The 14814-nt window shown below is 32.0% G+C and overlaps 2 protein-coding genes and 1 long non-coding RNA gene across 3 annotated transcripts in view; 2 read left to right on the top strand and 1 right to left on the bottom strand.

Moving 5' to 3' along the window:
* The window catches only part of LOC112766678 (amino acid transporter AVT1I-like), a 61008-nt gene that overhangs the window by 7499 nt on the left and 38695 nt on the right, over positions 1 to 14814 (top strand). The window lies entirely within an intron of this gene.
* LOC140181120 (protein FAR-RED ELONGATED HYPOCOTYL 3-like) lies at positions 393 to 1629 on the top strand. Its single transcript, XM_072223839.1, has 2 exons — positions 393 to 1332; positions 1419 to 1629. Exons 1-2 carry the CDS (start codon positions 460 to 462, stop codon positions 1533 to 1535), a joined length of 990 nt encoding a protein of 329 aa, XP_072079940.1. The 5' UTR covers positions 393 to 459; the 3' UTR covers positions 1536 to 1629.
* LOC112764374 (uncharacterized) lies at positions 2068 to 2547 on the bottom strand. Its single transcript, XR_003183127.2, has 3 exons — positions 2417 to 2547; positions 2253 to 2346; positions 2068 to 2167 (listed from the first exon to the last, which is right to left on the bottom strand). It is a non-coding gene; the product is annotated as an uncharacterized lncRNA (long non-coding RNA).

Here is a 14814-nt window from a genome sequence, read left to right as displayed (position 1 = left end):
CATTCAAATGGTTATTTCAAAGCTGGCTTCGTTGCATGGGAGGAAACGCTCCGAAAGGGTTTCTCACCGATCAGTGCGCATCCATGAAAAGGGCTTTAGAGGCCTGTATGCCAACAACAGTTCACCGCTGGTGCATTTGGCACATCATGAAGAAGATTCCAAGCAAATTAAACGGGTACAAAGGACATGCCGATATCGAACAAGAAATGAGCCAAGTTGTTTGGAACTCTCAAAGCAAAGACTCATTCGATAGGAATTGGAACGATTTTCTGCTGAATTTTGGTCTTGTGGACAACAAGTGGCTTTCAGGTAATGTCTTTTTAAAATCTGCATCAGAGGTGTAAATTGCATGTTTTCTCGGGTGTATTTATAGACTGTGTTTGGGTGTATTATGCAGATCTGTACGAAGACCGTCACATATGGGTTCCTATCTATCTGGATCACCATTTCTGGGCAGGGATGAGAAGCACACAAAGGAGCGAGAGCATGCATTCATTTTTTAACAAGTATATCACCCGGAACAGCTCGCTTATTCAGTTCGTCAAACAATACGATAATTGCCTCGGAAGCAGGGAGCAAGCAGAGAGAGAATCAGATGCTGCAGATTTTCATACGGTCATACCGTGTGCAACCAAATCCTGCATTGAAGCTCAGTTTCAAGATGCGTACACTCACGCAAAGTTTAGGGAAGTCCAAGCGCAATTCAGAGGAAAGGCGAATTGCATCACCAGACTAAAGAATTCCGCTCTAGGCTATTCAGTATACGAAGTCGGAGAACAAGTTTCCAGCTCAATATTCAACAAGTTCGTGGTTACTTACGACTCGGTTGCAGCCGAGGTAAAATGCCATTGCTTATTATTCGAGTCGAGAGGGATACTGTGCCGTCACGCACTAAGCGTGTTAAGCTTCGAACAAGTAAGCCAAGTGTCACCGAGATACATACTGGAACGATGGAGCAAGAAGGTAAAGAGGCGACACACACACATCAAGAGCAGCCACGACGAGCCACTAATGGAGCCAAGAAGCAAGAGGTTCGACCAATTGGTTTTTCGTTCGCAAAATATATGCGAATTTGCCTCCGAATCGGAGGAGCTGACTGCAATTCTGCACCGTGCGTACGATAACGTCATGGCCGAGATGGAAGCATTAAAAGCCAAAAGGAAGGGGACATCTTCTTTATCCCACGAAGACGCCAACTTGGAATCCGTTAACGAGCTTCAAAGCCCGCCAAGGATTCGAACAAGAGGACGTCCAAAAAACAGGCTAGGTTCAAAGCTGGAGAAACAGATCGCAAATGCCACAAAGAAGAAGAAGACGAAAGTTTTAAGCGAGGTAAAAGTAATGTTCTTTAAATTTGTGGCGATTGAGTTTATTTTTCTCGTTAATAGTTTAGGTAATGTGTGTGTGTTATATTTCAGATAAACCTGTTTGATGCTGCATCAGCGGCGCATTCAAATTGCAGCCAATATCAAGGACACGTTATGAGTTATCAGTTTAGGGTACCAGCAGCAGGGGATAACTCCTTGGGTGTATAGTTTTACAGAATATGGGTGTAAAAGCACTGTTATTTTGGGTGTATTTTCGTTAATTCACAATTTAGATATAGACACATATATAGATATATATAAAACAAAAGCTGTAAAAATTCTCAGGTTATGGGTTTATATTTGATTTGATGTTTTTCTTCATATTTTAGTACATGTAATTCATACATTTTGAATACAGCGCAGACAGTTTGGGTGTATATTTTATACAATCTTGGGTGTATTATTAGACTTGCGTTGGGTGTAACAGTTTATAATTTGTGTTTATATATGCCTTGATTTTTTCCTTCATATTTTACCACCTGTAATACAGCCTTTGAATACATCACTGACAGTTTACCAGCAAAGATATTTTAACTATGGGAAAAAATATACATGGAATAGAAGTTGTTGTTAAATGGCAAATATTTACATCATTTGTTCAATTTATAAACTACCAAGCAGATGGATTACCCAGTTTCTATATCAGCAGAATTAATCTGACAAAACGGACTCAATAATACAGAGGATGGCTTCGACAGCCTTATAGCACTACTCTCTCTAATTGCCCGATCTCTCTGTGTATTCATCTCACTGAATAGTATCCGGGAAGCGTACTCCACTCTATAGTGGTCCACCTCCTCCTACAATAAAAAAGTATATTCTGTTTAAACAGCAATATTAATTCAGTAAAGTAATACAGAGTTATATGGTTCTAAAGACAGTTACCTGTGGCCAATTATCCCATTGATACTTCCCCTTTTTGATGTTTTCCGGCTCAATTATCTCCATCCACTTCATAACGTACACAGCGCAGTCATAGCTGAAAACGAAGAAAATAAATTACAAATCTCATTTACAAAAGTTTAATGTTCAGACTCACAAATTTATACCTTGTTTTTTGGCCTGATATTTTAACATATGGTGATTTAATTTCCTTCTCCCTCTCCCCTTTCTGAAGAGGTTCCCCGCCGGCATATGTTATCAATCTTGAAAATACGTATCCCTTAAATACGAAAACAAATCAGTAATACACCCGAATGAATGGACATGATACACCCAACTGAATGGACAATATACCCCCATCACAACTAACAAAATAGACCTATCTATTAAAGTAAAGAAGACAGAGGCAACTTACAGTGAATTTATTAATGGCCTTTCTCTCATCGGTGGGAGCTTTTTTGTGTAGCGGGTCAAGTATTTGACATTTCCGCTTTCTTGTATTTATCAGCCATAACCACCAATGCCCCGCGTAGCAGACATGGGCAAAAATCTGAAGGATTGCCACACATGAAAAGTGTGTTATTTTATTTTGCAAATAAGTAAATAAGCGTACTAACAAATTTAGCAAACGAATACTTACATATGGGTGCGAAGTCAATTTTTTTCTATCTATGAAGGGAATGAAACTTGGGTAGGCTTCCACCCTGAATTTCTTTTTCGTTTTCGGTGATACGAATTCCCCGTTTGGGTGATCCGAAAGTGCCATGCACTGCAAGAATGGGAAACAAGAAATGAAATACTAAACTTACACCCAATCGAACGTGAAAAATACACCCAAATCAATACAGAAAATACACCCGAAGTTCGTAGAAGTAACACTTACCACAATATAGGGGGGAGACAGTATATTTGTTCTTGAAATCTCTTTTCATTTTTGTTGTTGAGGATGAGGCAAATGGCAGATACAATCTAGAAATATATGCCGAAATCAATTTTACATTAATAAGCATTGTAATTGACTTTGGTGTAAAAACATTAATCTTATTATAATATTACCTGAGATTCTATATCACTTTTTGCCTGGAGGGAAGCAAGGTGCATTCTCAACAAAATGTATTTTCCTTGGCCAATCAGAGTGCACATTTCCTCATACTCGTTAGTATTGCCATCTGCATCTTCTTTCAGTCTTGTCCCCCAGATGTAGTACTTTTGTTTCATATCATCCGTAATCTGATATAATCCCCGAGGAGTTTCAAACTTTGCAGAACTTTCTCCCCCAGTCTCCCTCTGAATTTGTGGACTTGTGTTTTTTCCCTTCGCCGTGCTGCTTGCTATTCTTTGGACCAAACTGTCCAATTGTTCTATCAAATTCGCAGCTTCTGGAGATTTTTCCCTTTCTGTCTCCTGCGTTGACGCCCCCTCCTGGCTTGAATCAGTCAATCCAAGGCTGAATGATGGCACCCCTGGATATGTTTTAGGAACATAGGAAGCTGTCCGTGCCATCATCAACAGGGCAGCAGCGTCTTCTGCGTCTGGATGACTGCGTCATCATGTATAAGAATAAGAATAAGAATAAGAATATACGGATGATAAGCAAAGATTGATTTTAGTCTGATGAACTTACATTTTAGTTGGAGATGGGGGAACCGTGGGTGTGGTCTCTTGAAGTTGTTTGGGGGTTTCAGGAGTGCTGCACAGTTACAAAAAATTAATCACGGCGTAAAAGAAACTAATCAGGAACAATATACACCCAAACTGTTAGCTAATATACACCCAAACTCCAAACAAATATACACTCAATACTATTTCTTACCTTTCTGTAGTCCCTTCAATCTGTAGCATAGGGGTTGGTTCAAAATCTGTCTCAGTGGTTGTTTGGGATGCCGGCACAAAAACCTGAATCGGGACTCTAAACAAGAAGAAAAATGAAAGGTTAATAACGCCTTTGAAAATAATAAGGTTATAAGGTTGAAATATTATTGGAAAACTCACATTGCAAGCGCTTCGGACGGTGTCTGTTCCCTCACAACCATCATATTCGAATCAGACGGACTCAACCTAAAATACACCCAAAGAAATTCAAGAAATACACCCGAACAATTCAAAAAGAAGACAGGCTTTGTTTTTTTGAGAACTTACATACTTGCAGTTTTTGCTTTTTTTTCCTGCCTTTTTTTTTCTTGAATAAAATAATAAAGGGCTTTTTTTTCTAAAAAAAATATATACAGAATTAGAAGTAGAAGGGTAATAGAAGAACAAAAGTAACGGTTATTTAAAAGAGAAATTACATGCTCTGTGACGGCTGGTTTACACTACTCTGTTCTGTGTGTCCTTGAGAGGAAGGACCATCACTTCCCAAGTTCACAGCCGGTATTCTAAAACAGATTTCATGTTATTCAGACAAAATAAGATACAGGTATAAAATACACCCAAATGAATGCACAAGATACAACCAACCGAATGGACAATATACACCCAACACAACAAAGTTAATATTCCAACTTATTAAACAACATACACCCAACTTGATCCACACAATACACCCAAATGGTTCCACAAGACACACCCAAATCATGATAACAAGATTTTATTAAATAATAAAGCTTCTTACGTTTCAGACGACACATAGCGACCTTCTGTCGATCGCAGGTCAGGTTGGTTCTCGCTGTGAAACAAGAAACAATTATTAGCATACAAAACACAACAAAATATGAAATAGACAGCCCAGCAAGACATACCCCTCTGCAGCAGATTTATCAACGTTTTGCCCTAGCCATTCATCCAGTTCGTCACTTGATATTTCATATGTCTCACTACATTCATAAAAGAAGATGTTAACAAAAATAATTACGACGATAGACGGTAATATAGCTTACGAGGTACTGTACCCGTCAAAGTATTGGTCTTCTTTAGGAGGTGAATCCTCCACGAGAACTTTTTTCTTTTTTGGTTGTGTTTTGGGTGGAAAAAAAAGAGTACCAATCAGAAATAAAAAATTAATTTTATCACAGAATATTATGCAAAGAAGTGCTTACTTTTTTTGTGTTGTTTTTGTTTTTTTCTTCTCCTTCTCCTTCTCTGCAGGTGATGATTCTTCGCTCCTATAAGTTAATAATAGACACTTCAGTTAATACACGAAATCTTTATAATGAAGCCAAAAGAAAGGAGTAATAATTTCACGACATTACTCATCACTTTGTTCAGATTCAGATTCTGAATCAGAATCTGGCTCCTCTTGCCTCTGCTTTCTTTTTCTGGAGTCCATTCTGGAAGGCAAACAGTGATTATTTAGAACATACTAAAAATACACCCAACGTGATCAACAAAATACACCCAACTCGAAAAAGAAATTACACCCAAGTATGGTACTTACTTTTTCCCCTTTTTGATGGGGTGTTTTCTTGCTGAATCCTCTGAGTCTTGTTGAGTCTCAGACTCAGAGGTAGAAGTGTCACTGTCAGTAGCTGTTTCTGTCTCCGAAGACGATGTTGGACTCGCCTTCCTTTTTTTTGTTTTTTTTATTTCTTGTTTTTTTTCTTTTTTTTCTTTTTTTTTTCATTTTTTCTCTTGCTCTTGTCTCCGCCATCTTCACAATCCCCTGAAACATGAGATATTTTAGCTAGCAGCATTCAGGTAAATAAAATACAAGCAACATATTATGTTTACTTACCAAAATTTCTTCTCTTTCTGCAGTCATTCTTTCCACCAACTGCTCCTTAGTCCAGTTGGCAATCCAAGACTTTGGTGGTCTTTCAGCCCTCTTCTTGCCTTTGTTTTCAGAAAGATGAAAGTATATTATCATGAGGGCAAAGAGGCAGCCATCAATTGCCTTCTTCTTCTTCTCCTGGTAGTCTGTGATGCCTTTGATCAAGAAGGTCAAAACATGCCCCCCCCCCCGTTTCTCTCCGATATGCCGTCCATCTTAAAAATTGGGGCGAGGTGCACGGGCAATATTTTGTTTATCGTCGTTGGCAAAAGGAACGCCATCTGTATGTAGAGGATGAATATCCTCTTGAACATCAGGCGTTCCTCTTCGCTGCCAACGCCTATTTCCATCATTTCATCGGTAAGACTTTTGAGGGTCTTACCCTGGAATCTTCTATAAATTATTTTGTCATCATCAGAAAGTTGCTTATACTCAACTTTCTCAGGAAACAGATTTCTTACAAAAAAGAAAACAACAAAGTATCAAAATCGGTTCAAAAATACCCAAGCATCAACCTTAAATACACCCAATCATGAACTTAATATACACCTATAGTTACCTGTTGCATTGATGCCAAGCGCATCACCTATTATCTTTGGTGTTATTTGGAAAGAACCATATCCTGTCTTCAGTCTGTTCTCCCCAAGTTTGAAGTTGTTTGCCAGTTCCCTTAAGAGTTGGTGATCCACCCTTAGAGGTGGGACGTGCATCAACCCACCAAATCCGAGATCCCTGACAATTGCCTTCTTCTCCTCAGTCATGTTTCTGAACTTATCACTCAGGAGATGTGTGGCACACTTCAGGTCTTTCGTTTGGTTTCTTGCTGCCATTTTATCTGAAACGAAAAATACACCCAAAGATATCAGTAAGATACACCCATATATAAGAGTCAGATACACCCATTAATAACAGTAAGATACACCCACAGATATGATTCAGATACACTCATTGATAACAGTGAGATACACCCATAGATATGATTCAGATAAATCCATATATATCAGTCAGGTATCACTCAAACATGCTTCAATATCAAATTAATTGAGATATCAGTAAGATACACGCATATATGAGTCAGATACACCCATTGATTACAGTGAGATACACCCATATGTAAGAATCGGATACACCCATTGATAACAGCGAGATAGATATTATTCAGATACATTCATATATATCAGTCAGATATCAGTCAAACATGCTTCAATATCAAGCCACATTACAAGTTCAAGCAGTATACACCCCCCAATCTACGGAATAAACCCCCAAAAATCAACAACAGTAGCAGGAGAACTTAGAACAAGAACGTAGAACGACGTAGAACTTAGAAGAACGACGTAGAACTTAGAACAGTGTAACAAAGAAGCAAGAATAGTAGCCCAGTAAACCCTAGAAGAACGACGTAGAAGAAAAGTAGAATATACAGTAATCTTAATGAACTTACGTTGAGTGTTGTTGCTTTGTTTTCTCTTCAGATTCTTCACGGAGAGTTTGATGTTGTTTTGATGGAGGTTTCGAACAACAATTTGTATATTTTGAACTTTGATTTTTGCTCGAAAATGGGAGCGTTTCCTTGTTTTCGAAGCGTTTTGAGAAGTGGAAGAAGTGGAGGAAGTGGAAGAGTCTGCCATACGTAACCGTTTGTGTTGAGCGCGTGATTTTGACGCACCATGTGATGCTTCTTTATGCGCGTGTCTTCGATTTGGGCTGGGCCAACTTGGATGCTTGTATACTTGTATGTGTAGCAGGCCCGTATATATATATATATATTGATTTAGTACTATTTTTTAATATACATATATATATATATATATATATATATATATATATATATTGATTTAGTACTATTTTTTAATATACATACATTTTATTTTTTTATTAATAAAATTTAAAAAATAATTTACATTAATAAAATGAATGAAGATCAAATTTATGCATAAGTCTTAAATGAAAATTAGTTATACGTCTATCCTAAACATATCTATATAAATTATAAATTGAATTACTGTAACTTGATTTAGTTATTTACATAAAAGTCAAATCATACCAATTTGATATGACCTAGTAAATCGAAATAGGTAATTCGATTTACTAAAAGAAAAGTGAGATAAAATTGGGTCTTTAATAAATCAAACAAGCCACTTTTGATATATAAGAGGATACAGTTCTAAGAATAAATCGAATCATCCTGGTTCGATTTACTTCAAATGTTTCTTTTTATGATTTACATTCACAATCTCTCTCCCCCCGAAAACCCATGTCAGAGATAATTTTGAGACATAAAGCAACAAAGTTCAAAATTGCGGTCATAGAGAATGACCCAAATCATATATACCGATTAGATAGAATTGTCTATATTGCTGATAACATTAATGAGAATGTGAGTAAATAATTTTTTTTCTTCGTGTTAAATTAAAAATATTAACAATCATTAGTAATTTAGAATTATTAGATTATAAATGTTAGTGTTTTGTCGATTTTTAGCAAATCGATGGTGGTTCGATTCTAATGGTCTGGGAGCGAAACCTACTCCTCTTTTGTAGGTACCGATTTTTCTATAAGTGAATCAAAGGTCCTTGAATTAGACGAGCATTTAGAAAAGTAAACGGTTCAAAAGGTGTAAAATAAGATTTTTGAAAGATAAACTGAATGAAATCGAAAAATAAAAAGGTTTGCAATGAATTTAAATAAAGCGATAAAAATTCCTTCGATTGAATCAAAGGACTTTTGACATAAAAATTAAAGATACTGGAATATAAATTGAGCAAAGAAATTAAACATTACTTGAAAGGTAAATTTGACAAGAAAGTAAACTTTGCTGAAATTGTAAATTGAAAACATAAAGACATGGAAGGAACCTTACAGAAATCGAACTCGAATGCAGACTCAGGAATTCGCTGGGATATGAGTGTGCTTGAGTGTATTTCTGAAGAAAAGTTTCAACCTTGATTTCCTAAAACTTTCTAATATTTATAACTCATTTTCATAAACTTTGGGTAACCGTTTTCGCTTTTTTGCCCAAAAGTGTTACTAACAAATTTTTAATTCAAAGAAGGTCTTCGATCTTCTTCATTCGAGTAACTGCTCGATTCTTCACTCGAGCAACTGCTCAATTTATCGTTTCCATTGAACCCGTGCTAAACAATTTTCACTTAATGCTTGCATGTGTATCTCTTTTGGTCTCTGCTTCCATTTCGAACTTTATCAACGTTTCGAATCGACTTAACTTTCGAAAGTAATTATTTTGACTAACAGTTAGTTAGAGTAGTGAGTTTAAAATTTTTTCTATTAAAATTTTTAAATTAGAAAGAATAGTGATTTAGAATTGTTGTAAATGTCAGTGAATGTAGATTTTGTGGAGATTTAATTTTTATAGATAAAGCTAGAGTAGTATATATGATGGAAATTCTAAGATTAGATTTTGGATATATGATATGATTGGACTTTAACTTTTTTGAAAAGGATTATCACCACTTTTGATAAGAGTACTTAATAAATTATAAGATTATGAATTTGACTATTATTTAATTTTTTTTTCAACGAGTCATGAATAAGATTAAATTTTTTTAATATAATTATTTGTTGATTATGTAAAGTTTGTTATGAATTCTTAATAAATGTTTTATACTATTATGCAGCGGACTTGATGTATTAGTAGTCTGAGGAGACAGTATGGTATGTCCTTGAACGACTGGGCTATACCATACTTACAGACTGCTAAATTATACCATCTTGTGAGGCTCAATGACACCTAATTTAAGCTAGATGAGCCATCAGTTAGAGCTTTTGTTGAGAGATCGTGCTCCGAGATGCATAAGTTTCATATGCCATTCCGAGAGTGTACCATTACATTACAAGATGTAGTGTACAAGCCAGGCCTTCCGATTAATGATGACTACATGAGTGGATGTCTGATAGACTTCGAGAAGTGTATTTTGGGCGGTTAACCTGCTTCAACTTGGTTCGAGGAATCTCTGGGTGTGTTGCCTCCTACAAACTATATTGACAAGTTCATTGTGAAGTGCACGTTGTTTCAGGAGACATTCAATGAGTTTCCTCCAAATGCAAACAAGGAGACTGTGAGGAGATATGCAAGAGCGTATATTATAATGTTGCTATTGACTCATTTGTTTGGTGACAAATTTGTGACACTTTCTCACATCTAGTAGTTGCCTTACGTAACTGGGCTAGACAACTTGGGCAAATACAGTTGGGTGTCCGCCGCTCGTGTACGGTTGTATTGATGCATGTTTTGTGTTACCAATAAGAACGTCGTTAAGTTGATTGGTCAATTACAGCTACTACAGTCATAGATCTTTTAGTATTTCCTTACTTTCAGGCTTGTTAGGTTTGACGCATTTCATTGGCTGCTGGCGTCAATGTATATATATTTTTTAAATATCTTATATCATTTACTAGTCATTCTATGCTTTGTCATTATTAACCTAATGTATCAGATCGTAGGTGATTGGGATATCAACCATCTTCGAGCGAAAAAGAGCCCAGAGTGATGCAATGACGGTTGATGCTAGACTTATTATAGCACAAAAATGTAAGTATTACTCTAGAGTCATTAAGTGCATGTTCTATTCATAGCGTGTATTCTTTTGATGCATTTATTGTTAACTAATGAACTTTAACATTATTTTTCTTTTATAGTTCACATGGATGCCTTATAGCACAACTGAGGCTGTGTAAAGATATCATCTTGATATACTAGATTCACAGCATACGATATTGTGGAGGGATGTCACGACATTAATATACTTTATTGTGGTAGAGTGGCATCAAGTGGATATGGTACAACCACAACTTGAGGTAGTAAAGCATCAACCTAGTCAAACACTAGACATAGATTTTTTGATGTTGAAAGTTGGTAGAAGTGGGGATCGTTGGTTTTCTAGTATGCATCAGTCTTGGCACCTCTATTGGGCTAACAGAGTTTAGCATGTACTCCAACTTGATATCTCTCCCAATCCAAGCCTATCAAAGTTATACTTGGAGTAGTGTTATGAGCATGGACAAAAATTCTTATCACCGGAGTTATTCTTCGGTGACTCAAGAACAAATAGAATTTTGACAGAAGCAGCCCCTAGAAGAAGAGGACAAGCACCTCCTGTGGTGCAGGTGCCTGATGTCCTAGATAGGCTTCGTATCGAACATAGGTAAATGATTATGAATGAAGGTGGGTCGAGGAGGAGATTGCTAGCTTGAAAGGACAGGCTCGCCCTGGTCGACGTATTAGACGAGTTAGGGGTAGAAGTGGAGGTGGTCGCGGAGAGGGTGGTGGTCCTAGTGATGGAAAACATGGTGGGGGTGGAGGAGATAGTGGAAGAGATAGAGGAAATGGTGGAGAAGGTGAGGGTGTAGATGGTGGTAGTGTTGGATATGGTGGAAGTGGGGACATGCACGTGTGTATTTTGTTGAATAAATTTTTAAATTTTTTGCTTACTAGATAAAACTTGACTTTATTTTATTTTTATACGTTAAATAAAAAATTTAATTTTTACATTTAAAAATTAAAAATGACAAATTTAGTTTTCTAAAATCCTAAAATTTTTTAAGGATACTGTTTTTATTTTTTTATTTATCGGATAACGTTATACCTGCTGGACCTTTTCACAAATGTAGAATAAATTAATCTTAAAAATTTAGACTTTTAAATTTTTTTTATTTATTAGATATTTTTAAAATTTTTTATTTTTCTATTTTTAGTAAAAAAATTATTTTTTAGTCTAAAAATTTAAAAATAATAAATTTTCACATTTTTTGTTTACTAAATATTGCTGGACTTTATTTTATTTTTTTTACATTAAATAAAAAAATTAATTTTTAAATCTAAAAATTCAAAAATAAAAAATTTAGTTTTTTAAAATCTCAATTTTTAAGGATTTTTTTTGTATTTTTATTCACAGGATAATGCTACACTTGTTAGATTTTTTTACAAATATAGAATAAATTAATTTTAAAAATTTAAACTTTTTAAATTTTTTATTTATTGGATATTTTTAAAATTTTTTATTTCTCTATTTTTATTAAATAAATTATTTTTTATTCTAAAAATTTATAAATAAAAAATTTTTAAATTTTTTGTTTACTAAATATTGCTGGACTTTATTTTATTTTTTTTATCTAAAGTAAAAAAATTTAATTTTTAAATTTAAAAGTTTAAAAATAAAAAAATTTATTTTTTTAAAATTTTAAATTTTTATAAAATATTTTTTTTGTTTTTTATTCACCGAATAATGATACACCTGCAGAACTTTTTCATAAATTAAGAATAAAATAATTTAAAAAATTTAAAATTTTTTGTTTATTGAATATTTTTGAAATTCTTTATTTTTTTACTTTTAGTAAAAAAAATTATTTTAAAAATTTAAAATAAAAAAAGTTCAAATTTTTTGTTTATTAGATAAAATTGGACATTGTTTTATTTTTTTATATTAAATAAAAAATTTAATTTTTATATTTAAAAATTCAAAAATGACAAATTTATTTTTTAAAAAACCTAAATTTTTTTAAAAATATTATTTTTCTTTTTTTATTTACCAGATAATGCTACATCTGTTGGACTTTTTCACAAATGTAGAGTAAATTAATCTTAAAAATTTAAAATTTAAAATTTTTTTGTTTATTAGATATTTTTAGAATTTTTTATTTTTCTACTTTTACTAAAAAATTATTTTTTTAGTCTAAAAATTTAAAAATAATAAATATTTAAATTTTTTATTTACTAAATAATGCAAGACTTTATTTTATTTTTTAATCTTAAATAAAAAAATTAATATTTAAATTTAAAAATTCAAAAATAAAAATTTTGATATTTTAAAATTTTAAATTTTTATAAAATTATTTTTTTATTTTTTTATTCATCGGATAGTGATACACCTGTTGAACTTTTTCATAAATTTAGAATAAATTAATTTTAAAAATTTAAAATTTAAAATTTAAAATTTTTTTGTTTGTTGAATATTTTTGGCATTTTTTCCTATTTTTAATAAAAATTTCAGTTTGAAAATTTAAATAAAAAATAAATTTTCAAATTTTTTGTTTATTAGATATTATTGTACTTTATTTTTTTCACTTTAAATAAAAAATTTAATTTTTAAATTTAAAAATTTAAAAATAAAAAATTTAGTTTTTTAAAATGCTAAATTTTTTCAAGGATATTTTTTTGTGTTTTTATTCACAAGATAATTCTACACCTACTAGACTTTTTCACAAATATAAAATAAATTAATTTTAAAAATTTAAATTGTTTATTTATTGGATATTTTTGAAATTTTTTTTAATTTTTTAAATAAATTATTATTTTAATCTAAAAATTTTAAAATAATAAATTTTTAAATTTTTTGTTTACTAAATATTGTTGGACTTTATTTTATTTTTTATCTTAAATAAAAAATTTTATTTTTAAATTTAAATATTCAAAAATAAAAAAAATTTAGTTTTTTAAAATTTAAAATTTTTATAAAAATATTTTTTTGTTTTGTATTCACCGAATAGTGATACAGCTGCAGAACTTTTTCATAAATTAAAAATAAATTAATTTTAAAAATGTTAAAAATTTTTTATTGAATATTTTTAGAATATTTTATTTTTTACCTTTAGTAAAAAAAATTTAGTTTAAAAATTAAAAATAATAAATTTTCAAATTTTTTGTTTATTAAATAAAACTGGACTTTATTTTATTTTTTTACATTAATTAAAAAATTTAATTTTAACATTTAAGAATTCAAAAATGACAAATTTAATTTTTTTAAAATTTTAATTTTTTTTAAAAATATTATTTTTGTTTTTTTATTCACTGGATAATGCTATAATTGCTGGACTTTTTTCCAAGTGTTGAATAAATTAATCATAAAAATTTAAACTTTTAAAGTTTTTTTTGTTTATTGGATATTTTTGAAATTTTTATTTTTCTAATTTCAAGAAAAAAATTATTTTTTAGTTTAAAAATAATAAATTTTCAACTTTTTATTTACTAAATATTTTTGGACTTTATTTTATTTTTCTATCTTAAATAAAAAAAATTAATTTTTAAATTTAAAAATAAAAAATTTAATTTTTTAAAATTTTAAATTTTTATAAAAATATTTTTAAATCAGAGTGTATTCACAAATAAGGGTTTATAAAAGTATACTGTATATTATATCTACAGCTAATTCGAATCAGAGTGATTCGATTTAGCTTGAGATTTATATCCGCTTATAAATCGAACTCACCCAATTCGATTTACTAAGGACCAAGTATTTTTTCGTTTCTCTTCTAATAAATTGAATTATCCTATTTTGATTTATTAGGTCACTTACTAAATTGAATTGATGTATTTAATTTACATGTAAATGGTAAAATCGAGTTATACTGATTCCATTTATATAAATATGTTTAAGACAAATGTATAATCAATTTTTATTTAAAGTATTTGCGTAAATTTAATCTTCATTTATTTTATTAACATAAATTACTCAAATTTAGATTAGGGGTGCATAGACCCGACCCGGCCCGAAGGCCCGGCCCGGTCCCAAACATTTTAGAGACTAAATTGGTGTGATTTCATCGGGTTTAGGGTCGGGTACGGGTCTCAAAAATAGACCCGGTCATTATTTCGGGTCGGGTCCGGGCCATAACTCGGGTCACCCAAAGTCGGCCCGGTGGTCCGGTCATCATACATAATTAATATTTTGTGTTATTAGTGATGGATCATGACTATTCTTTTGTGGAATTTAAGTATTGTAAACCTTAATATTTTGTGTTATTAGTCATTATAAGACTATAAGTTAATGTTTTATGTTTAGAATGCATAAGACTTTAGACTAATACATAAGATTGTGTTATTTGTATTGATTTAAATATTTG

The sequence above is a fragment of the Arachis hypogaea genome, chromosome 17 (genome assembly GCF_003086295.3).
Source record: "Arachis hypogaea cultivar Tifrunner chromosome 17, arahy.Tifrunner.gnm2.J5K5, whole genome shotgun sequence".
Lineage (NCBI taxonomy): Eukaryota > Viridiplantae > Streptophyta > Magnoliopsida > Fabales > Fabaceae > Arachis > Arachis hypogaea.
This window is presented reverse-complemented; position numbering and strand designations above follow the sequence as displayed.